Here is a 23,900-nt window from a genome sequence, read left to right as displayed (position 1 = left end):
AACATCAGTCGAACAAATGTTAATAATAATAAAGCAATTTATTTGCCAAATAAGAATGCCTTTACATTATATACAGTACATAGGACAGTCTGAGTACTACCAGGAAAATGCTTGGCAAAACAGAAGTAGATGGACTTCCAGACTGCATGGAAAGTGAACGATCAGACCTGTTTTCTGTAACACGCGATGATATATGGAGGGATTCCCGACCCCTCTGGGCATTAAATATACACATTGCATTACCTATATAAAACAACAATAATCTGTACACCATTGTATGTAAAATACGATTGCACAACCCAACAAGTCCCACAACATGTCTATATTTGAATCCAAGCAAGGCCTTGCTGCTTTATCTCGATAAAATAACATAAAATGATCAACTCTGTATTTTGGCAACTCCACTACCACTCAACAGATGTTTCGTTCTTGATTCTGCGGAGGAGGAAAAAGATCACCCGCGTTGTTTTTTTTCCCTTGTTTACCAGTAGACACACGACAGTGGTTAATACAGCCGCTGATGTGTTGAAGGTCGGAAGACAGAGTTATTTACACTGATGAATGAACACTTGGAGGTGCATGGCTTTCTTTACAGTGTGCGTTTGAATGACGTGCAGGTCCAGACGAGGACCTTGTCACTCTAATCCAAAGTTTAGTCCGCCAGGAGAAACCAAACCCTCCTCAGGTCCTTTCTCCTCTTTGCACTGCAACAATCGGCGCTCTCCTCTTCAGCTCAAGTTCCATGTAGAGGTCGGCTTGATCGCCCTTCCTCCTGTCAGAGCTCACTCCTGCTCCTCTTCCTCCTGGAGCTCCTCGATGGCGTCCATCTGAGTCCTGGAGCACACCTCGCTCATCGGGGCCGCGTCCTCGCACTCCACCACTAGCTCGTTAGACATCTCACTGTTTTTCTGCAACGACACAACATTTAAAAGCAATCTTTAAAAAAGCTGCTCAGAAAAGCAAACAAGCTGAGCTCACTGTTGTGTTTTCTAACACCCGACAGATGGTAAAATCCAAGAACATAAATGTGAGTATTTAGTGGAAGTATTTAGGAGCTTTGTGAACCTGTTAACCTCATCAGATTATGTTTCTGGTGATTAGCATTCACTTATAGCAGATTGGAAAATCTGGAGGCTTTGGCTCTGATTACAGCAAACCTCAAAATGGGAAGTTAATAGAAAACATTCACGAGCAGATTCAGAGCTGCTCCTCATTGGGCTCTGACTGCAAACTGGAATTATCAGAGCGTATTCAGGTAATCTTTCTTTACTGAGGACAGAAAAAATGGCCTTTTTTAAAACTTTTGTAGAGAGTTAGATTAAGATTGATAAATGTTTGCTAAAAATGCTCCTTCAACCAGCAGCCAATCATCTTGGCACAAAGCTTTGAGGAAGTGTAAGCAGCTATAGCTGTGCTCTGCCAAATGAAAACAAAATCAGCCTTCGGCACCTCTAAAGCTCATTAATTAACACCTTATTTATAGTTTGTTTAATCTGTACCAAAGTAATCTGTACACGGCTTTTTGGGGGGTTTAACACGGGCTTAGGTGCCAGAATAAAGTCAATTCACTTTCAGGATGCTAAACATACATTCTTTTCCTTTGTACGCATGCTTTCCATGATAAAGACTAAAACTATCCTAAAATGGGCTTTAAAGTATGACTGAAATGAAAAAAACAGTAATTTCAGGAGTTTGAAAGCTTTGTTTTAAAGGAGATAATGGGGGATTTTTGCCCTTTAATATGACACTGCATTATCCTGAATGAAAAAAAGAACATAACAGAATGAGAAATGAATTAACATGAAGAGATTAAAGTAACATATCAATCTTACCAACAACAAAACTAGATTACTCTAGCCGTAAAGTAACACAAACTGTAACACTCAACTATTGGCAGTCGTTTCCATAAGTTTCACAGAGCTCGACATTGCGTAACGCTGGCCTGAATGTATGATTGACAGACAGCGAGCCGGCTGTCTGTAGGTTTGTCTGGCTACTTTTGCCGATTGAAAAACCATCTCGGGATATGATATTGTAAATGTAGCATACTTTAAAACGTCTTGCAGTGACAAGGTTTTTGTCAGTGGTTCTTTTCATTTTGTTAATCACCGTGCTTGGTGATTAACAAAATGTTGTTCTTTATCTTAATACGCTACAGACGACTGTGACGCATTTTTCTGAACTCTCTCAAGCTAGCACCTTTATGCAGTCTCCGGGCAAAAGTTGGTAGTAAGAAAGCAGAGGACAGAGAAATTTCTAAATACAAGGACAAGACTTCTGGAGTTAGCTTAAATACAATGTCGCTAATAATGTAGTCATAGGCCAAAACTACTGGTTATTGTGCCATTTGTGGGCATAAAAGAGATAAAGCAAATCTGAGCATGAATGACTTTTCACTCCTCTTAATGTGTGAATAAATCAGATGATCTGCTCACACAGAAAATTGGAGGGAAGGAAAAAATAGGATCTTATCAGTTTTATTATTTCTTTAATTCCATTTTATTATTTTATTTTTATAACCATTTGTCCTGAATATTCAACAGGTAAAGTGCCATTACTATCAGATTCTCAAGTTTTCTAACCGCTCCTTGCGTGATGGCTGCAACTTGGGCAGCATGATGTCGTGATCTGTGTCAACCTGGTGGTTTGCACCTGTTAATAAGCTATCTGAAAAACTAAACTGAACTTTGAGGCACTTTTGTGGGTCTGGCTTTTGTTTGTCAATACTTTCCTTTTCTAAAGAAATGCAATAATTACTGAAAAGTGAATAAAAGTGAGAAAAGACATTCTTAAAGTTAAAATTTCTTTACATATTCTGAAACATTGTAAGTTTCCAAAGGGGGTCCTCAGCCAGAAGCAAGAAGGGGGTGCTGTTTGGGGGGCCTTGGCATAGTAAAGTTTGGGAACCTCTAGCCTAAAGTATAATCATTTACTCTATAAGAAATGGACAAGGTCTCAGTGACATCACCTGTCTGTTTCTGATACAGAGTTTTTAAGCAAATCGTCAGGGGAACACATATGGAAATAAGGCAGCTATAGAGCTCTGGTCACTCAGCTGAGCTGTGCATCTGATTGGATAAAGTTGTCATCTCTACATCTTCTAAACTGCAAGGTTAGAGAAAAAATAAAATGTGTGCCATTAGAGAAATCAGCTATTCAGACTGAAATCCTTTTTTGGTACCGGACAGTAAACGTATTTACTTCTGCTGATAAAATTTAGCCTTAGTTTAAAAGTCTTGGATTGAGGCTTTCTGAGACATTTATGTGTTATCTAAAGTTGCATCCTTTTCTAACCACAAAGGGTTTAAACGCTGCAGCTGTGGCTTGATAGAAATCATAGAATTAGGCGTGTACTCTCATGTTGGTAATGACCTCAACCCAGGTGTTCTTACCTGTTGTCGATAAACATAGCACGCTGCTATGGCAACCATTGTTGACTCCCCTATGAAGCCGGCCAGCAGGGACCCAACCCCAAGAGTGGCCCCATGAACCCTGAAATATCAAAGGATTGTGTCAAATTTCTGTTTGATCTTCTTTCTCTATGATGTTTTTTTAGGGGGAATTAAAAATAAACATTTAACCAGAATAACGCACAGTACTGTATGTAATGACCCAGAAGGCCTGAGTCACAGAGCCGACCTTTGCGACCTTGATGCTGCTCTCTGAAGTGTTGACTTACCCCATATAAGGCAACACAACTAGACTGGTGATGAGGACAATGATGCGGAGAACCGAGCTGGGGGCCAGCACAAAGGTCTTTTTCAGGGTCATGAGCCATCCAGTCAAATGAGCCCGAACAGTCACTGCGGAAACACACACACACATATAAAGTGGCGACATCACCCCACTGTTGCAGCTACGCCTCCATTAAGCCACAGCAGGAAGGAAATCCAGCTGGACACTGATGCTGTGATAATAAATAAACATCAGAGGAGTGTCTTACCTGGCAGAGGAAAAAAGGAGAAAATTCGGAGCGGGACCACGCACAGCTCGGCGAAAGCGTACTCCACTCCGATGACATCAACCAGGATCTTCTCTGATACGTGAGGCGTCCAAAACACCACAAAGCAAAGCTGGACACAGGGCAAACAAAAGAGAATTAATTTCTGCGTCCGCTGCTCCACAAAAGGATCGCCTGGTTGCCTCATTAGATTTCATCACTTCATTAACTCAAGGGGTTTCACATTGAAAGTGAGCCTTTGAAGCTCACATGAAACACACCAAGGACAATGCTATTGTTTTCTAGAAACAAGTGTTGTCGAGGCACGTGCACCACCAAAGCATCTCAAAGCTATGACTGTACTGTACACGGACCAGGGAGTATTGGACTGAATAAACCTTTCTGATCTGAGCATGAATTAAACATCACTTCATCTAAAACTGTATTTAGACGGTTTCTCTGCACTCCAAACTTAGATCAAGGCCCAGGGGGACCTACTCCATCCATAAAAGGTGTTTTTCTGCTTCCACTGTGACTCACTCACACACTGCCTGCTACCTCAGTCACGCTCAATCTGGTGCTGCCTCAGCTGTGTGCAGAAAATAAACTGCATCAGCTGAGTCCTATCTGGCACTTGGCACAGAGTATTTTTATGAATGGAAACGCTGTCATGTCCAGCCCACCTTCTGTTGGGGAGTTCAGACATCTGCCGTCTTATCAAACCATTTCCTATCTCTTGCCCACGAAAAATCCCTCAACATTTATCCTTAAAAAACTCACTGGAATCAAACACCCCCTCTAAAAAACAATTACACTTTGAAATACTATACATTATATTAAGAAATTCCTGGTTCACTCATCTTTTATTATCACCGACTTGAGTTTTCATTGCTTTCTTGTTCCTACCTTCCAAACAAAAAGCTCTACCTTTAACTCATCTCATGGACTCAATCTCTCTAGGTCTGATCACACTGACTCAGCTCCTGAATCATAGTGTGGTCAGGAGTTTACAAGGCTCTGTCCAAGTAAGAAAACAAATAAAATTTATGCCTGACTTCATTTGCAATGGAGTACCTCAAGGATCTGTTCTTGGTCCCCTTTTATTTCCTCATTTTTTCACTACTTTCCATAGCCTGATTATTTACATAGATAGTTTCTCAAACCACTGTTACGCTGACAATACCCTGCTTTATTTAACAACCTCTCTATTCCCCTGCATATGTCACTATGACTCAACTGTATCTCAAAATAGATATAAAAAGGCAGCCAAGAAGACAATCCAGCGAAACTAAACTCCTCAAGATTCAAGCCTTTGTGTCAGTTATGTGCACTTTTAGTGACCAAAACAATTATATCTTTGCTTCACCTGCAGAGTTTAAGAAATCAGGACATCTTGATTATCAGGAAACTTAGACACTACGTATCAAAAAGATCAGGTCGGATCTGGGTAGCTGCTTCACTTCTGCAAGAAGTACTCATCATCCCTTGTCTAGACTATAGCCAACAATCTTTTCCACTCTGAGCCACCCAATCTGAACTACAAATTTGCCTGCAACAGCTATGATTAAGACCTACATCACAGGGCTCGGGGTTCAAGTGGCAATTTAATTCCAGTATTCCCTCCCAATGAAGTGCCACAAGGCACAATGCTTGGTCCCCTTTATTTCTATTAATGTTTACCCTTCCCCATGGTCTGATTATCCACTGCTATGCTGATGATACCCTGCTCTACCTGTTCTTGGCACCTGACGACCTTACAATCTCCATGCAGTTCACATTCATCTACAGGACGATGGAATGAAACTTTTAGCTCAGCTGCTTTAAGACTGTCAGTTCAGCAAAACACTACTGAGATTTGCAGGACACAGGATCTGAACGAACTTTCTGCAACATGCACCATCAAATCTCTACAAGTGTTTCAAATGTGGCAGCATGTTTTTGTTCTTAGGCAGGCACAAGAAGCAGATTATATAATGAATCAAGCACCCTCCCTCTAAGGCATATTTGTTTGTACAAATGCATCATGCAGATAAAAAAAAACTAAAGTATTTTACGACGCAAACGATGAGTCATCGATTTGGTAAGAAAAACAAGTGAAGGTGAAAAGATGGTGCACACAGGAGTGCAAAACAAACTAAACCGCCCTGAGCATTCTACGAACATTTTACAATCTTGCTCTTCTTAAAGACTTACATATGTTCGAGGGGAATTAGGACAGGCAGAAAAGCCTTTGATGTGGCGCTGCGGCTTTTAACCTCCTGAACCAGAGGACAGGAACAGATTACCTGTAAGTGATGATTTCATTTCGTATCACCTTCCTGTGGAGCACAATTTTAGTGGGATGGAGGCTCATAATTTTGTGGCTGAAGCTGTACCACCATCTCTCCTGACTCAGCTGTGGTTTTTCTAAACAAGGTGACACATGCAGACTCACTGCTTCGACATCCAGTCTGTTTTCACAAGGGGACATTTTCTCCCTCCCAGAACATCGCTGGAACACATTCTCAAGAACACTTTGCCTACTTTCTCCGCTGGTTGTGTTTCCTTTGTGTGTAATCAGAACAAGTCGTGGCATGAGGTCTGTCAGCGTTTGTTTTCAGCACCTCTACAGGCTGTTACCTATCTGCCTGTTGTGCTGGGCTGAGCACACACCCTCACATGCGTGTTTACAACCGTGGGATCCACATCTGGTGTGCCGGTCTCCTCCTACTCCTCCTCCCATTAGAACTAACCATGGCCACAAACTTCCTGTTTTTCTTATTCAGGCTGTCAAGAAACCTAACGTGGGCAAACGCCTCCTTTTGCACAACAGAAATCAATTCCGCATTGTTGGATTAGGATTAAATGAAAGGAAAATCTGATTTTAGAGACTGGATTGTCCTGTTTTGCACAATTATTCAAATATTCTGCTGCAAAACAAGCAGTGTGCCTGATGTCTACAGCACTCATTACTTAGCAGAAAAGTACACCTGCATGGGGCTTTAGGAATGTGTTAACTGATATGTTTTATGTGACTGCCTGTTTTATTAAGCTCTTAACGTGCGGGTGGGAGTGTTGGGGGGGACACAAAAGCCCCCTAGCCTCTTCACAAATTCCCCTCTAATGTGTCTCCCTCTCTCTTGCAACCTGAGACCACAACAGGATGGCAGAGGAAAAGTACATTGAGTACGCCTGCAAACGACTAAGTCGTGAATACCCATCAGCCTGAGCATGTCCTCTTTGGTTTACAGCTTCCAAACTCTGCCTCTGTCTCTGACAAAACAACTCCGTTTGGAGATTTAGAGAGACATTTGACAGCATCGCCTTTGGCAAGCTGCACAAAAACTATGTTAAACATGTTTCCGCATAACACTGGACTGGTTGTGTCAGTGTCAGAGCTGAACCCTGACCGACATACAGTGCAGTATCTTTCAATCTGCGGTACAACAGGATTTTAAAGAGGTAAACACTGGCAGGTGTGTGTTTTCTGTGCATTTTGAAAAGTGTTTGTTTTGTCGTTTTTGTTGAGCAAATGTGTGACAACAGACCATAACCCTTCAGAGAAGTCACTCCTTTCTCAACTGTCACCTAGTCGGAGAGGTCAGGCCTCATTGAAGGACAGCTCCATCTGTAAGCTAACACTCTGCAACTTCAGGAGAGCCTGTTATGAAAATGGATACTGCAACTTAATACCAACTGTACCAACAGCCAAGCACAGTCCAAGCGCATGAACGGCACGCTGACTTAATACCAGCAAAGGAAGCCTGAGGTGAACAGACTGTGGAGTCGTTAGTTTTGTAAACAACGCCAACATATTTTAGGGTGTGTAGGCTTTGGCAATGTAAATATAGCAGCGTTCTAGGTGAAGCTAAAGCCAAAGTTTCTGATAGCTACATAAGCATTAACATTACAGATGTGTGTGATGTCATTGAGTGGAAAAGGAAAAAATTAGCTTGAGTACTTTGACACTAGGAGCTACATTATCTGTGGTCATGTGTGGACTGTAAAATATCAAAATATGAACTTTTGCATCTTGAAATTAGAAATCCTTCCAATCCAAACCCTTAACACTACTTATAACATCTGTCATAACAGACAAGTCGGAAAATTCTGTTTTTGGCTTGCTAGCTAGCATAGTTTTGCTTCTGTTTACCTTATTCTAGACTTTAACCAATTATGTACCTCCCTATATTAAGTTGTAAATCTCTCATCCCTGTAAATTTTTACAACCAAAGCTTGTATGCACGTCCAGTCATAACGGAAACAGGACGATTAGTCATAATGTATCGTTATGGAACAGCCAACTTGGACATAGCATTAGCCGCATGCAGAAGTCCAAGGAACTTCCTGGAAAACCGCTATCCAACAAATTCAAATTGTGTAGTCTGCATAAGCAACGATAAATATGGCAAGCGGTAAGGGTGTCACTGAAAAAGGGCACAAATTTCACACATTTTATCTTTATACGTAACTCTTGAGCATGATGTCTGACATATTCAGAACAGCCCAACGGGTGCTGTAATCTTGACACTGGCGTAAGAAATGGTGTTTTTTTTTTTACCATTAGTACAAATGGTCGATTTTAATTGTTAATGTTTGAACATACATACAGGCCCAGCTCTTGAAAACTCTTTCCACTCTTTGGAAGGTTTTGGCAAGTAGCATCATATACGGAAAATACAGGTAACAGGTTTGACGGCTTTAAACAGCCTCTGACATTTCAGGTGTTTCAATGTAACCCAGTTAAGTATGGACTTTCAGCTGAATGCAAAAGTGGCTCTAGTTTTTCTTTTAAGACACATCTGATAAGTATATTAGGACTTTTTAATAAAATTTAAAAAAAACTCAGATGCATCCTTAATGACTCTTTCTGTGAGAGAATTAGAAATGCTTTATTTATCCCCAGGGAAAAAATCAGTAATTACAGTCGCCCTTATGTGAAGTAAAGTGAGAATATTAATAAGAAGTGCAAATAGAATGTAAAATAAAATCTGAGGTGCCCTGTCTGCTGATGGGTATTGTCTGATTTGCAGAGAAGGGATGTGAGCAGCATAATGTCTGGGTAGCACATTTATTTTTTGGCCCAATGTGACCAGGATTACACCATCTGTTGTTGACAAGAAGAGCAAGTCTCCCACCTTTCCACTTTCAACTCTGAGCGCAATCCAAAGCTGCCAATGATGACACCATAAAAAGTCACGAGTTAACTGGGTTGCATTTTTAACTAAAACTGTTGTATATCTTGTCAGAATTTTGCAGAACTTCAGTACACGATTTGGATATCCATTCTCAATTAGGGATGCACTGATGTGCTGATGGGCCGATACTGACATCCGATATTAAGATTGGTAGAAAAAAAAAAAAACAGTCTGAGATGATGTGTCAAGGTAGTTCAGAGAAAAGTGTCTCAAAATATCGTTCAAGATGCTCCGAAAATTGCCAGTAGCTATTTAGTAAATATCGGCCCACTTTTACACATCTGCCAATACCGATATTGATACCGATATATCGTGCATCCCTAGCAGCAATCACGCATTTTGATGCTGACAACACCTTGAAGTCAGTGTTTCAAGCTCACTAACTCATCCAGAGAGTAGTGGAGAAAAACACAGCTTTAGTTGCCAGAAATGTGGAGGCAAAAATTTGATGATGTAGGCTACAAATGTGATTTTTATTTTTTTTTTATTCAACAAACTCATAAAAGCTGTGATGTTTTGATGAGTCTAGCTCAAAAAAGTGTGTCATACTCTCCCAGACACAACGATGATGTGTTTAAGTCTTCAAAAAATTAGAAAATTTTAGGTTGCTGTTGATTTTTTTTAAATGTTCGAGTCCAACCCTGTCAGTTCTCACACCTGAGAAGCTAACAAATGTTTGCCAGCTTTGCTCTAAAATATATCCAAGTAATTAAACAGTGAAAATGAGAGTGTTGTAGTATTAATCCAATAAATGTTTCTTCAACAATCCAGGCCAGAAGTACATGACTGTTTCCCCAGACATGTCAAAAACAACTGTCAACCACACCTTTTTTTTCTGCAGCAATTAAAAGTTGCTTCACCCTCCTAACAGAGTCTGGATCTGTGTATTGCATAATTCTGAAAAATGCAGACCAGTTTGCTCTGAGGAGAGGAGAGGGGGCACAGTTTCGGGGCTTTAATTTGGGTTTTTAGTCTGACTTTGATGTCACGGGTCAGCAGAAGCATTCCACCGTTCGTCAGCTAATTGCTGGTTCTCAAAAATATGTGTGCACTTTTGATGATATTTACTCAAAAAATGAATGAAAAAAAAACAACATGATGCACAATCATCTTACCGTGAGGGATAGAGCCAGACAGCAGAATGTAAACTTTTTGATATGCGACTTGTTGACAGGAGTCCCTGCGTTTAGCTTGTTGCTGGGGTTGTTCTGTTGGTGAGAGGAGAAATGAGCGGCCCGAACAAAAAAACAGCTCCAATAAACTTTTACCAAACAGAGGGAAGTCATTACCTTGTCAAAAGCCGGGTACACAGCTCTGAGCTCAGTTAACCAGCCGTACGGCATGTGACCCACAGGATATGTGGCGGTGAGGACAGCCACAGCCTGGAAGGACAAAGACACAGCAGCTAATTTAACGTTGAAAATACCACAGTGAGAACACTGCTAAATTAATGCTCGGTGTCTAACAATAGCTGACTTGAAAGCCACACACTCTCCCTGCAGCGTGTGTATGTGTGTTTTTTTCACAAGTTTATGTTTGGATAACAGCCTGGAGCTTCTTATTGTGCCTCAAACAACAAATGGGCAGTGTGGAGCTTTACGCAGCAACAGTGGGGACATGTGCGAATGTTTTCAATCGCTGCGATCACGCCCTGAACTCCGTATGAACGCTGTGAATCACCCAAACCGCTGGCAGCCCCCGTGTTGTCAATGAGGTCCAGTTCATTCTGGTAAACAGGTTTTGTATTGTCTCTAGTAGTGAGGGTCTGTGTGAGCCAGAACGCTCCAGAGGGGAGTGTGTGAGTCCGGTGGATCATCTGCTGTAACTTGAGGGGAAAATGTAGCTGTGAACGACATTACATAACGAAGAAAAGTCTTTAAATCTGTCATTTATGGCTGCTTTTTAATAAGATTAAGAATAAACATCATTAAACTTGATTCGTCTGGGAAAAAAAGATGGGTGTGTGTTCTTTTTAATGCCTGGAGATATCTATAAACCACAAGCTAATAAGCTCTTCTATCGTAAGATAACATGAAAATCAACCTGTAAACAAGAGAGTTAAAGCTAATTTCCTGTTGTTATTAATACCTATGTTTGTCAGAGATCAAAAGTACCATGTGATTACACACAAGAGGACATCTTTACAACTGTAAGACTGATTGAAGCTACCTTCCAAGCCATCGATGAATGCACAACCTAAATGACCTCCAGATATTTAACGATCAGTGCCGGGTTCGTCTTTATGTGTCAGTTGTGGTCTCTCCTTCAGCAAACAAAAAAACCTCCACACTTAAAAAAACAGAACTAGGACAAGTGGTTCTTTTTCAAACATGTGACAGGTTACTCATCCTGTTCGTTGACACACCGAGCAAGTTTTGACCTCATTGAGAAAAAAACAGAAATGAAATGTTTCTCTGCTGCCTCGACTTCTCAACTTCTTTTCAGTTAGGAAAGTGTGTCAGGGTTCACTTCAGCAGTAAAACTGACAACGGTGATGACATGAGGGGTTGAATTTAGATCCAGATTGACAAGTTTAAAATCAACCGGATGTCTTAAAGAGGAAGTTGTTTTCGAATCATGGATTCTCTTTTGTTTTGATTTCATGATAAATGTGATCTCATACTTTAAAAAGAAACATTGCGTAATCTAATTCAGTCGGACATCCTCTGCCCTCTGTACACATAACTTTCAGCCGAAGAAAGAAATGACAGGAAATTCTTCCCAGATCAGCGGAAAAGTATTCAGTCATCTACATTCCGGCTGCACCCACCTCTGTAGCATCAGAGGTCCCCTTCAGGTCGCGAGAAACAAAGAGGTTGACGATGGGTCGGCTGATGCGCTGAGTGGCCAGGATGAGCGCCAGGGGCCACCAGAAACTCAGCATCTTTTTGATTGTGGCATCTCCCTGCAAGGGGAAAGTAATTGAACCTGGTTTAGAAACAGTTCTCTCTGATTCGGCTGTGTCTTTGACTTTAAAGTGAAGCACTCACTCCCACGTCGAGTCCGCTGGAGTCTGGGATGGTGTCGTGAATGTTGCAGTAGTAACCCAAACCCACGATGCTGAAACGCACCAAGGCACCCATGTACAGGGACAGGATGGGGATGAGTAATGGCTCCACACATTCCAGGTTACTGTGCAGCAGGATGGCCACAAACACGATCTGCGGGGAAAGAAACGCAAGATGAAACACCAAAAGAATGAAAAAAAAAGAAACGCAAAGTCTGCATTACAGCAACACAAAGGAATGTTTAAATACCTGCGCCACGACATCAGAGATGGAGGCTGAGCCCACTATGACGCTGTACTTGTGCTTGAGAAGTATCCCTGCGTGGATCCACGCCTTCAAAGCAGAACAATGAACAGAGATGTTAGCCAAAGACAAAAGCTCTATTTGAGCTGTTTCCTCAACCGCAGCTGGATGACAGGCTACGCTAAGCAGGGAATGCACTCTCACTGGCATGGTCGGGGGGTTTAAAGGTGTGTTCACATCTATGTGTGCATGAAAAGCTTCTCATGTAGAATAAACTGGGTGTGTTGAAAACTCACCATGGCGTCCAGCACAGGGAACGCAGCCAGGTATAAGAAAGCTCTTCTTGTCTTCCAGCCCACAGATTCATCCACATGGTGGAGCTTATTAATGATGTAGTATCCTAAATCTGTGTATGCTGTAACAAAAAGGGAAAAAAAAAGAGACATCATTTCTCGTTTTTGTTTTCTTTCCATCATTTTGTGCAACAGGAAAAAAATATGGTGTTAAAGGGTGCAACTCAATTAGGTTTGCCGCAACAGCATTGTTTTTTACGGGATGCGGTTTTAGCACAGCGTGTCATCAAAGTGCACAAACAAACCCTTAAAACACACACCTATCAAGATGTGAAGCACAAAAGCGATGGCCCCAGCCGTCGCCATGCAGAGCACCGCCTTCCTCCGGTCCCTCTTGCTGTTGACGAACACCAAGCCCACATTCTTGAAGTCGCTCATGGGCCCGGTGAAGAACTTCATCAGGGAGTAGGCCAAGCCGTAGCTGGCCAGCATTTCAACCGCATCCTCCTTGACTGTGGCTATGCCCCTGTTGAGAGCCTGGAAAAGAGATGACGGAGAGGGTGAGGTGTCAGGGGAAGATGGGTTCAAGCTCACATGACTGAGACTTAGCAGATGATACGGAGTGCTACCCCTCTATACTGAAAAATTAATCTACAGATCTGCTTTACAGGCTTAACAAAAACAGACTTTTGGCTAAGGAGCCCCCAGATTATCATGTCTGCACTTGATCCCTGATTTATTTTGTTTCACTTTTACCTACTACTACAGCTGCCCTTCTCCTTTGCAGGGCTGTGTGCTATTTATACCAGCCAACAGAGCCATTACATAAGCTTAATCCTGACATCTCCGAGTCACAATGCGTTTTTTTTTTTTTTTTTCGCTCGCACACTATCTGCCAAAGTGTCTCACGGGAGAGGGCAGCCACCAGAACAGCCGCATGTGAAATGAACAGGAAATGTCCGAGAGCAGACAGAAAAAGCCAGGGATGTGACGCGATGGCACAAAGGCCTTGATTCAGATCCAGTGATTAGAAAAAGAGAACTACAGTATCAAACTGGAAGATGTTGTGGTATGGGTGGTAAATAGGGCTAAAAATCTACAGGAGCTTGATGTGTGTTGACAGGAGACAACTAAGGATAAACAAGCAGGGGTGTGTCCAGACTTTAAGTGGGGTGGCCAGACAAGGGCATGAAGTATGTGTGCACAGACACATCAAGAAACAGCATTCATTTAGCCTTTCTATCTCAACTGATCATCTCCACTGTAATTACTGCCATCTGAATATCATGTAGATGTTTATTCCTGGGTATTTTTTAACTCAAACATCCAACATGAGAGTTGGAACAAATAAAACCTTTAAAATTTAAAGCTAGTGTTTGTTCGGAATAAAGACTCCATTTCCCATGAGCACTATCAACTACTGTCGTAAAGACGTAACTCTTGTCAAGATGTGCATTTGTTTTGTTCAGAGAGCAGATTGTCCTTTTAACACCACCTGCGGTTGTTCAAAACAACTTTTTGCAGGATTCATAATGACAAGGTAATGCATTTATCCATGGTTACGTAGCTATCGCGGAAAGCTGAAGCACAGCTGATGGACAAGGCATACAAACCATGTATTGTTTGAAAAAAGTAAGTGGGTGGTTTATACTGAATTCATAGCTAACTATTTCCAGTAAGTGGCAATGATGCACCCAAAACTGAGTGCCACCCTTACACAATCTCCCCAATGTGAAACAGACTGTTGGAGCGAATCGACTGGCGTGGCCATATTGGAGGTGGGGCGGGCTTTGAGTCACCTTGCTAACTGCCACGTGACTTGAGCTGTGCCTCTGATTGGGTAAACTCACATACTTACTATCTTCTAAACTGCCAAGTAAGAAAAATAAAATTAACCCCGTACAGTGTGTGCCGCTAGTGAAATTAGTGATTCAGACAGGAAACATTTTTTGGACCAGAATGTAAATAGGTTTAATACTGCTATAAAAACGTCTTTCTTTAGCTTGGTGTTTATGTGACTTCAGGTACTTCTGGAGCCAGTCTCAAGCGGACACTCAAGAAACAGCAGATTTTAGCAATTCAGCATTGCCTCATATTTTAGACCAGAGGTTGCCACTTGGTGCAACCCTCAATAAAAGCTTAAGCGCCTTGCATTGTGGGACACAGTTTGCAAGTTAGACTGGCCTGTAGAGCCGAAACGATTCCTCGAATGATTTGAGATACTCAATTACAAAAAATACTCGAGTAATTTTCTCCGCCTCGAGGAATCGTTTAATTTTGAAAGAGATCAAGGAGTGGTATTTCAAATAGAGGCCATATTAAGATAGTTTTCAGACCCCTCAAGCTACCTCTTATACAAAATAGCAATTAGCAACAAATCTAGCTTCTTTTCTGGAGTTTGGAGACTAATGGGTCATTCTACGAAACGGGTGCCATTTGGGTCCGCAACATTTGATGAGATGTACAAGGCACAAAAAATGTGTCAAAGTGTGTTTACAAATTTTGAAGCTACCAAAACAAGTGCTAATATTGACATGCTGTATCAGAAAATTCTATTTCTTAAAGAGAAAAATATTTATTTGAAAAATAACTGCTCTTTAACTAAACAAAAACTCATTTTATGCGATTACTCGATTAATTGATGGGATTTTCAGTAGAATACTCGAACACTAAAATATTCGATAGCTGCAGCCCTACTGGCCTGTTCCATATCAGATCAGTAGGCCACCTGATAATTTTTCTCTTTTTTACAGATTACATACATACCATATGTACTAAATTTATGCCACAATTGTTCTAGAGCCCACTTTACTGTGTGTTAAACATACAGCTGTGTGCATTTTGGCAATGAAAGTACTGCAGAGTACAATGGTTTGTTGAGTTATGAGAGGGGTTAGCCACGAAAAAAATGTAGTTTTACGTAACGAACATCTTCCGACTTCAGCAAGTGGACAGATCATCAGTCACACAAACATTTCTGGTTAATAAATTCAGTGTGTACACCTCAGAGGCGAGTAAGCACACAAGTCACTCAGTGCCTATAACTTCATAATATAAAAAGGAGCCAAAAAAAACTACATTCAGACAGAGAACTGCCCTTAATATCATGATATCAATAATGAGCTTGTATTTTGCTAACCAGACCAGCTAATAATTTGTTAAAATTCTTTTGTTTTACCTCGAATGTGAAATCTTTTTCTGGTAATCATCATTTAAACACCCTCTTTTTATTTACTCTTTATACTGAGTCGAATTTGGTTTGGAACCAACTTCTTATTTACTCACAAAGTAAAACTGAATTTGGAAAATTGGAAAATAATATTACTACTTTGCTGTCAACTCTAGTAAACCGATGTTAGATACAGAAACACATTTAATAACTTGCTGCCAGACATTGACTGTGTTTCAGTGTTAAGTGTGACCCTGTTTACTAGTGAATATCAGCTGACAGTCACTTGAAAGTTAGACTCAAGTTGCCAATTAGCTTGGCTACTCTTAACCCCTGAACATTGTTAGCTTTGTAAGGCCTGAAATCCATCAGAACTTGATATAAGTTGATTCCCCGTATCATTTCTGAAAACCAACCACGGACCAACAACACATTCACGCTCCTTACATTTTAGATTTATTGTTTAAAGAATGCTAACTCATCTGAATGCATGGAGCTAAATGCAGCTTCTGTTGCAAACATATGAGTGCATTTTTATGTTTTTGTAGGTTGTAAAGTGGTCTGTAGTTCATTTAACATATCACACTTCTGGAAATTTAGGTTGTCAGTGATATTTAAGGATTTTAGAGTGGCACCTTGAGTCAAACATCAGGTTTAAAGAGGGGGTTGGGAAGAGAGGTACGCCACCACCGGCCACCCTTCTGGGCACGCGCCTGTGGAGAAGGGCCTATTTCCTCACGCGCCTCCTCTCTTCCTAAATAATGTATATAAAACCCTAATGGATACCTTCATAGCTAAACTAGCCTTAGCCTCAACAAAACCACCCGCCGTTGACTGATTAAAGAGCGTCGACATATTCAGTGTCAGTTTGCAGAAACGCTGTTTGTGTTTTCTGAAGATCAAAAATTGATGCAGCACCGGATGAAACACAATTCCCACAGAAGCTGGATAAAAACAAACCGTTAAAGCCGTTAGCCGCTGCTAGCAGAGATAAAGCTGCAGTCTGGAGATACATTATTGAGCACACGCTACACAGAGGGGAAAGCGAACATAACAGAGACGTTACCTGTTCTCCGAGGTCGATGGCAACATTGGTGATCGCCAAAGGCACCAGAAAGCGGAGGAGAGGCCAGTAAGGACTGAGAGATGGAAACTCCACCATAGTACAAGCCGGGATGACAGAGCGAGGGGCATCTGCCTCGGTCTTGATTGATTAAAAGGACAATCAAAGATTAGCGGATAGACAGGCGGTGGAGCACCTGTGTTACTACCGAGATATGAGAGGTTAGGAGGAGCAGCGGTGGCGTTTCAAAATGCTTCGATGCTGCTGAGCTGAGGAGAAGGTCAACGGAAATTTCAGACCGGCGCATCTTCCTCCCAAATCATCATCAAGGAGGAGGAGGGGGGACGCAAGGTGACATCAAATAGCGCCGAAGCGTCCCGCTGTGTCGTCGTTACAGATATGGATGACAGAGATAATCCCAAAAAGGTTGGATTAGTTTTCCTCGCCCTGCATCTGACTGCGCCTGTGCTACGCAGTCCGGTTGTTGTCGACACTCCCCGAGGCTGGAACCAACTGCTGCCGCACGTGGGCCTGGCATCCCGGCCGTGACATCATCACCGAGTCTAAACCTGGCTGTTATTTTTACTGCTTGTTCACACACACAAACACACACTCTCATACACAACACACAGGGCTGCACAATGTGTGTTTGAAGAACAATGAACTGGTATTGTTCTAGGTGGGTATTGTTACCATGAATAACACTACACATATTATACAGTATGCACGAGCCAAGAAAAACAGGGAAAATTTGGCTGGACTTTGTAACAAACATGGCAGGGTAAATAAAAAAAGAAAAAAAAAAAAACAGATGGGAGCCGTGGTAAAAATCCACAAACCTCGGGATTTTAAATTTAGTCCTTAAAAATATATTTATCCCATTCGAGTTTTATGTTTCCATGTGACTACTTTTTTGTGACAGGATAATTTTTAAGGTAACCAGTCCTGGTATGACAGTAGCAAATGAAAGAGTGACACCTAGTGCACGAAATAGGAAAAACAAACCTAAGACAAGCCACATGGTATACATTATGTAAAAATGTTTTTGTAGAAAAGTAGTAGTAAAATTTAAAACTTAGAAATGAAATAAAATATGAGACAACATATTACAGCACTTTGTAAGAAGAGTCCTGAAAACACTTGAAAGTAAAACATGAAATCACTGCAATTAAAATAATGTAAGAACTAACTTTAATCTAAAAGAAATACCATAAAATCAGTAAATTAAAAGAACAAAATAAGAAAAAAAATGAAATGAATTAAAATGAATTTAAAAATAAATGAAATGAAGCACAACACACTAAAAATAGATAACATTAATGAATTAAAATCATGGAAAAATTTTTTTAATTAAATCAAAAAAAAAAAAATGTGTTTAAAGTTATTAAAGTAATAGTGGCCATAATATGGTTCAGACCTTAAAATAAATAATTCTGAATTACGATACATTAAAAGAAGTAAAAAATAACAATAATTATTTGATTTTTTATATGTATTCACCTATGCAAGAAGCTGACTTTTTGTGGTCTAAATTGCAACTTTATGAGGAAACACTATTTATCTCTGAGGGGCTGGTTTATTTTGCTCAGGTGTATACAATAAAAACACAGCACAGTAAGATGGATTAAGTATTGAATAAACTAGAATTTGACAAATATAATTCAGCAAAATAGAATTAACCAAAGTTAACAAAATAAAACTGAATACAATTCAATGAATGACCTTAATTAGAGTGGACTAATGGAATGACTAATGGAGAGGAATAATGTAATACAAATACAAGTTAGGTGGTATATTCAACATTTGCATGTCAGTATGACTGAAAAAGTACTGTTAAAGAAAGTGACATAAAACATGCAAAAGGAGTGAAGTTTAATTGTCTACTTCAACTTGAAATGCATATGGTCTTAATATAATTTATGAAATATTTGCAGTTTTCATTGCACATGATCATTTTCTGAGACTTGAGAGATAGTTAACTGTCAAAGCAATGTACTGTAAAAATCTGTTAAGTAAAGCATAACGTACATGAAGTCTTGCATGATAAGATTAAAATGCAAACATTGATGCACTGCCCTTTCACACACTTACAGGTATGCACATATGGAAACGTGCCAGTGTGTAAGCATAAGGAGCAGTGAGTAAAGCCTGAGTAATGTTCAGTGAGTTGTTTGTGTTTCAGCCTAGAGCCTGAGGGAGCTTCTGTTGTGACTTTAACAGCTGAATCAGACTTTTACTAGCAGACATTCCTCTTCCTGGCAGCTGTAACCAAAGTCAGATGTTTACTAAACATCTTAAATACCTTCGTGGACAGTTTGTGAGTTAAAGCCACAATATAATCCCTCCATAATGTCCATATTGTTTTATTACATACTGCTGACTGCTTACAGGCTTCACAGTAACAGAGGTGGTTCTCTTTTGGAAGTTAACAATTGACTTTTACAAGCTTCTTTTTACAAGTCAAGAAGTGTGTTTAGTGCAGCATTTCTCCAACTACTGCTCGTTTCGTGGGTGTGATTCTGGACAACAAAGCAGAAGTGGTGCCCAGGTATTCCTTTTAAATGTTTTGAAGCGTCACTTGTTGCTCGTGTTTCTTTGTGGGTTCTTATTGTTGCTGAAGGAGGTGGTAGCTTTGGATATGCTCTCTGGTTTTGGCACAAACATGTTTAATTTTGTGTTTTTATTTTCCATGACTTGGAAATGTGTTAACAAGTTTCCCAGATTATTAAAAGCCTCAAACAACCGTTATTATATTTTGTGGGGTGCTGGTTTTGGTTGTTTTTAGTGAAGCACATATTTGCTTTAAGTTGTATTTTTCATATGCAGTCCTGGTGGCATATTTCAGAAAAAAATCTAGTCTAAAGCCAGTTTGAGTTTTTTTCATTGCTTTGTTTTTGGCTTACATAATTAGTACCATAAGTGTCTCCATCTTCACTCACGACAAAAGTAACATTCAAGGTGGCCATGAGGGTATAATCATGGCCACTAGAGAGGCGGGATTGGAACAACTTCAATCTGGAGTATCCATGAATCTGGCAGTATTTCAGGAAGATAAAGAATAAAAATTTGAAATAAATTGAAAAATACTACATTTTTCCACTGTGTCTGAGATCCTCTAGACCACATGTGTCAAACTCAAGGCCTGCAGGCAAAATGTGGCCTGCCATGCCATTTTATGTGGCCCACAAGAGCCCAATAGATAAGTCAAAGGGGGGATTGACCATAAACTATGTTTCCCATAATAATTACTGATTATGTGACCTGCGAGGTGACAGTAACACTCCACTAGGCTGCAGCGTTTTCCCATCAGTGCCATTTTCCACCAATGGAATTGAGAGATAAAACACTGATCACAAAATGTCCAGGAAGAGAAAAGTTTATACAGATGGAAGGCAATTTCAAGAAGTATGGGAAGGCAAATATATGTTTGTGCTTCAAGGAAAAAAAAAAAAGGTCTTTTGTGTTATGAGGCTGTGGCAGTTGTCAAAGAGCACAACCTATGTCGGCATTTTGACACCAAACACAGAGCTTAGCATGCCAAAGTTAGCTTTCAGGGAAAACAACAAATAGAGCAAGATTTAAATTGCAAAGTGCAATCACAGCAGGGTGTGTTCAAGAAAGCCACAACCAAGAACAACACGGCAGTAAAAGCAAGCTTTGTTCTAGACCGTTTAAAACACAATTTGTACAATTTATACTCAATTTAATGTTGCAATGCCACTATGTAAGATGTTTTAAAGATACAGCATAATCCAAAACACTTGACTCCAAACAGCTGAATTACCTTGCTTACTGTGTGATGACAGCAAAATTAGCAATTCAGACTAAAATAAATTTTTGAACCAGGCTGCAAATGCGTTTATTTTTGCTGTAAAGGTTGTCTTTTTTGAACACGTGTGTATGTGGCTTCCGGTGCTTTTATAACAAGCCTCAAGTGGACACTTAAGGAACTGCAGATTTTTTTTTTTAAGTTATTTTTGGGGGTGGACTTTTATGGCTTTCATCAGAGAGGAGATGACAGTGGAAAGAGCAGGAAACAGGGCAAGAGTGGGGAGTGACATGCGGGAAAGAGGCCACAGACTTAGCAAGGGCGAACCTCAAGAAGCAAGACCTGGACCGCTAGGCCATCTGCGCTCCTGGAACAGCAGTTTTTAACATTGTCACATTGGCTCCATTTCTCAGAAAAGAGGCTGATGCTTAGTTGTTTGTGGCTACAAGTACTGCTGCCTCACAGGTAGAAGACTGTTGGAATAATAGCAACAAAACATTTTGTAGAAAAAGGAAGTGACATGAGAAAAACTTTTAATACCCTGGTTGAAACTCAAAGTGAGACATCAGGAAGACAAACCCAAGATGCTGCAACTAATATTTAAATGCTGTTCTCAGTTCAGTATTATATGTCTCATGGAAGTCTCAGCTGTTTTGTTTCATATGATCAGGTATCTTTCATACATGTCGAAAGCCAAGAATTAAATCGTCTTACTCAGAACAAAACACAAAACTGAGCCTTTCACTATGAAGCACCAAACTTAAGGCTGTGTGCCGGGGCCTGAAGCAGTTACAGGCAGTGGCTCAATAACTGTCTGTTGTCACTGTCAATAATTAATGAGTCAATTAGCTGTTGAGTAGTTGGACAGATCTGCCATGCCCTCATCGTTGGCTGCTTAGCTGGCAGCTTCCTCTCACCGACTAAGCTGAACAGATATCGATTTTCTGCCTCATATGAAGGCATCATGCTGAACTGTGTGCTTACTTTATGAGGTGGAGCACACACCACTCGTTTAGTGAAGTGTCTGCTGATGTGTTTGAATCCAGCAGAATGATGTGAGGATGAATGTTGTATCTATCAGTAACCTGAATCTTTTTGTCATTTCAGATCCCTCTGCATCCTAATTTTTCCTCTGAAATTATATATTTGACTCCGCCAAGGAGGTTATGTTTTTGGGAGCGTTTTTTTGTTAATGTCTGAACAACATAACTCAAAAAGTAACAAATGGATCTTGAGCAAATTTTCATGAAATGTTTAAAATGTGATAAGGAAGTAGTGATTAAATTTTGGAGGTGATCTGGATCACCGTCTGGATCCAGGATTTTTTAAAGGATTCCTTATCACTGTGAAATAGGGTCGTTTTCACCATATGTGTATATAACTCCAAGATAAATGGTCAGATTGGATCAGGAATATGAAATATGTACTGGGTCATCATCATTTTCAACTCTGTCAGGTAACAAATTATCGTACAAACCTGCAGCTAACACCAAATTGTAGCAGACAGTCTGCTGAAAGGAAGTATAACATTAAAGTAGGACTAAAGTGTCGCGAGGTCTGGGCTCTCTAAGGGCTTTTCTAGTTATTTTTTAGTAGTCATTTTTATTAAAAACTGTTTAAGGACCTTTTAATTTGTGTCAATTTTGGCACCCCCATGTGGACTTGATAGTCTTTGCTGATTTTTTTGCTTTGCAAGCTATGTAGTGATTTTCTTTTCCAAAAATCTCATCCTGCTTCTTTCTAACGATCACATGTACTGTTTATTATTCATCAAGAATTCTTGCTTTGCACATTACTCAGCCCCTCTTGATGTTTTCTGTTTATCAATTCTTCTTCTTTATATGATACCTACCCAGCCACAGTAGTTTCAGACAACAAAGATAATGAAAAAAAGGCTATTTTTTCTTTGCTGATAGTTTTGTTGACTCTTCCTCATCATTAGAGTGTGAATTTCAGAATATTGGGGCATGGTCCATATAAAACATGCCGCAGGCATGGCCCGCGTCACAGGCATGGCCCGGGTTTGTCATTGTGCCGTGTCTGTTTACATGAAGCGCAAACGTCTGTGTGTTTCTGCACGTGCCTGAGGTGTACCACGCCGAAGCAAACCTCTCTGAAGCGTGCCAAAGCAGAAGAAGTTCATCTTGCCTGAGTGCAGCACACTTGTGGTGACACTGGCCAAACAAACTGGACATTAGGGTTGAAGTGTGCTTGGACACGGTTCAGATGGCAAGTGTGAGAGTGCTCTGAAAGGAGCTCAAAAACTCTTCACTGCAGCTTTAAATTGCTATATAGAAGTGCTAATGCTACACCATAAAATAGGCTTTAAGTTAACGCCTTCAGAGCTCCTCACCCTAACTATCAACAAAATTTAATACTGTATCAATTAAAAAAATATATAACAGTTGAAAGAAACTTTTCTGTCAATTTTGTAGACTTAACAATAAAAACATTACCTGAAAGAAACTTTGAAGTTTCATTTCTTGTTTTCTTGTTGTGGTTTAAAGATATCTTTTGATACTTGTTTGAATTCCTGTAAATCCCCTTCTCTTTTCTTGAACTTATTATGAATTAAACTGTGTTTACACTGCAAAAAACTGAAATCCTATCAAGTGTTTTTGCCTTTTTTAAGTAAAAATAGTCTTGTACTCGATATATGAGCCACTTTCAACTAATCAATCCAGAAAAATGTCTTGTTTCAAGTTATCAGAGTACAAAAATGAGGTTTGAATCGCTTGTAACCAGTAAAAAAATCTGCCAATGGAACAAGAAAAAATTGCTTGAAAATTTTCTTGAGACTAGAACAATGTCTTAATACACGTAACTTTTCTCTTGTTCCATTGGCAGATTTTTTTTTTACTGATTACGAGCAATTCAGACCTCATTTTTGTCCTTAAATAACTTTAAACAAGACATTTTTCTGGATTGGTCATGTGAATTTGGCTCATATTGAGTCTAAAAAGGAATTTTCTACTGAAAATAAGACAAAAACACTTGACAAGATTTCAGTTTTGGCAGTGTACATGAGAAGCATTACAACCTTAGTTCCAAAAAAGAAAAGAAAAAAGACAAAACAGAAAAAAAAACAAAAAAAAAAAACATTTAAAATGTTTATAAGAAACAGATTCTGATGGTTTTCAAAATCTTCAAATACATATACACGAACACAAAGATGTTAAAACAAAAAATAGGATTGTCTTGATTAAATGTATGCTGATTTCAGATATGATTACAAAAC

General features: G+C 40.0%; 1 protein-coding gene across 1 annotated transcript; it reads right to left on the bottom strand.

The window, feature by feature from the left end:
- Positions 1-17: 17 nt before the first annotated feature.
- Positions 18-17,447, bottom strand: ankha (ANKH inorganic pyrophosphate transport regulator a). Its single transcript, XM_074693343.1, has 12 exons — positions 16,897-17,447; positions 12,982-13,198; positions 12,665-12,783; positions 12,375-12,458; positions 12,108-12,278; positions 11,888-12,022; positions 10,407-10,499; positions 10,233-10,325; positions 3,944-4,073; positions 3,680-3,803; positions 3,393-3,492; positions 18-908 (listed from the first exon to the last, which is right to left on the bottom strand). Exons 1-12 carry the CDS (start codon positions 16,990-16,992, stop codon positions 783-785), a joined length of 1,488 nt encoding a protein of 495 aa, XP_074549444.1. The 5' UTR covers positions 16,993-17,447; the 3' UTR covers positions 18-782.
- Between the last annotated feature and the right edge of the window lie 6,453 nt (positions 17,448-23,900).

The sequence above is a fragment of the Halichoeres trimaculatus genome, unplaced genomic scaffold (genome assembly GCF_033239565.1).
Source record: "Halichoeres trimaculatus isolate MK-OKI-2021-1 unplaced genomic scaffold, fHalTri1.1 fHalTri1_scaffold_18, whole genome shotgun sequence".
Classification (NCBI taxonomy): Eukaryota; Metazoa; Chordata; class Actinopteri; order Labriformes; family Labridae; genus Halichoeres; species Halichoeres trimaculatus.
The sequence above is the reverse complement of the archived record's forward strand: the minus strand, read 5'-3'. Positions and strand labels throughout refer to the sequence as shown.

Excerpts from the sequence above, each read along its gene's own strand:
- ankha (XM_074693343.1), bottom strand. The coding sequence starts at position 16,992 with ATGGTGGAGTTTCCATCTCTCAGTCCTTACTGGCCTCTCCTCCGCTTT. Across the intron at positions 12,279-12,374 it reads TCTCTGATGTCGTGGCGCAG|ATCGTGTTTGTGGCCATCCT; the intron begins GTATTTAAACAT and ends CTTTCCCCGCAG. Across the intron at positions 12,023-12,107 it reads CCAGCGGACTCGACGTGGGA|GGAGATGCCACAATCAAAAA; the intron begins GTGAGTGCTTCA and ends TTCCCCTTGCAG.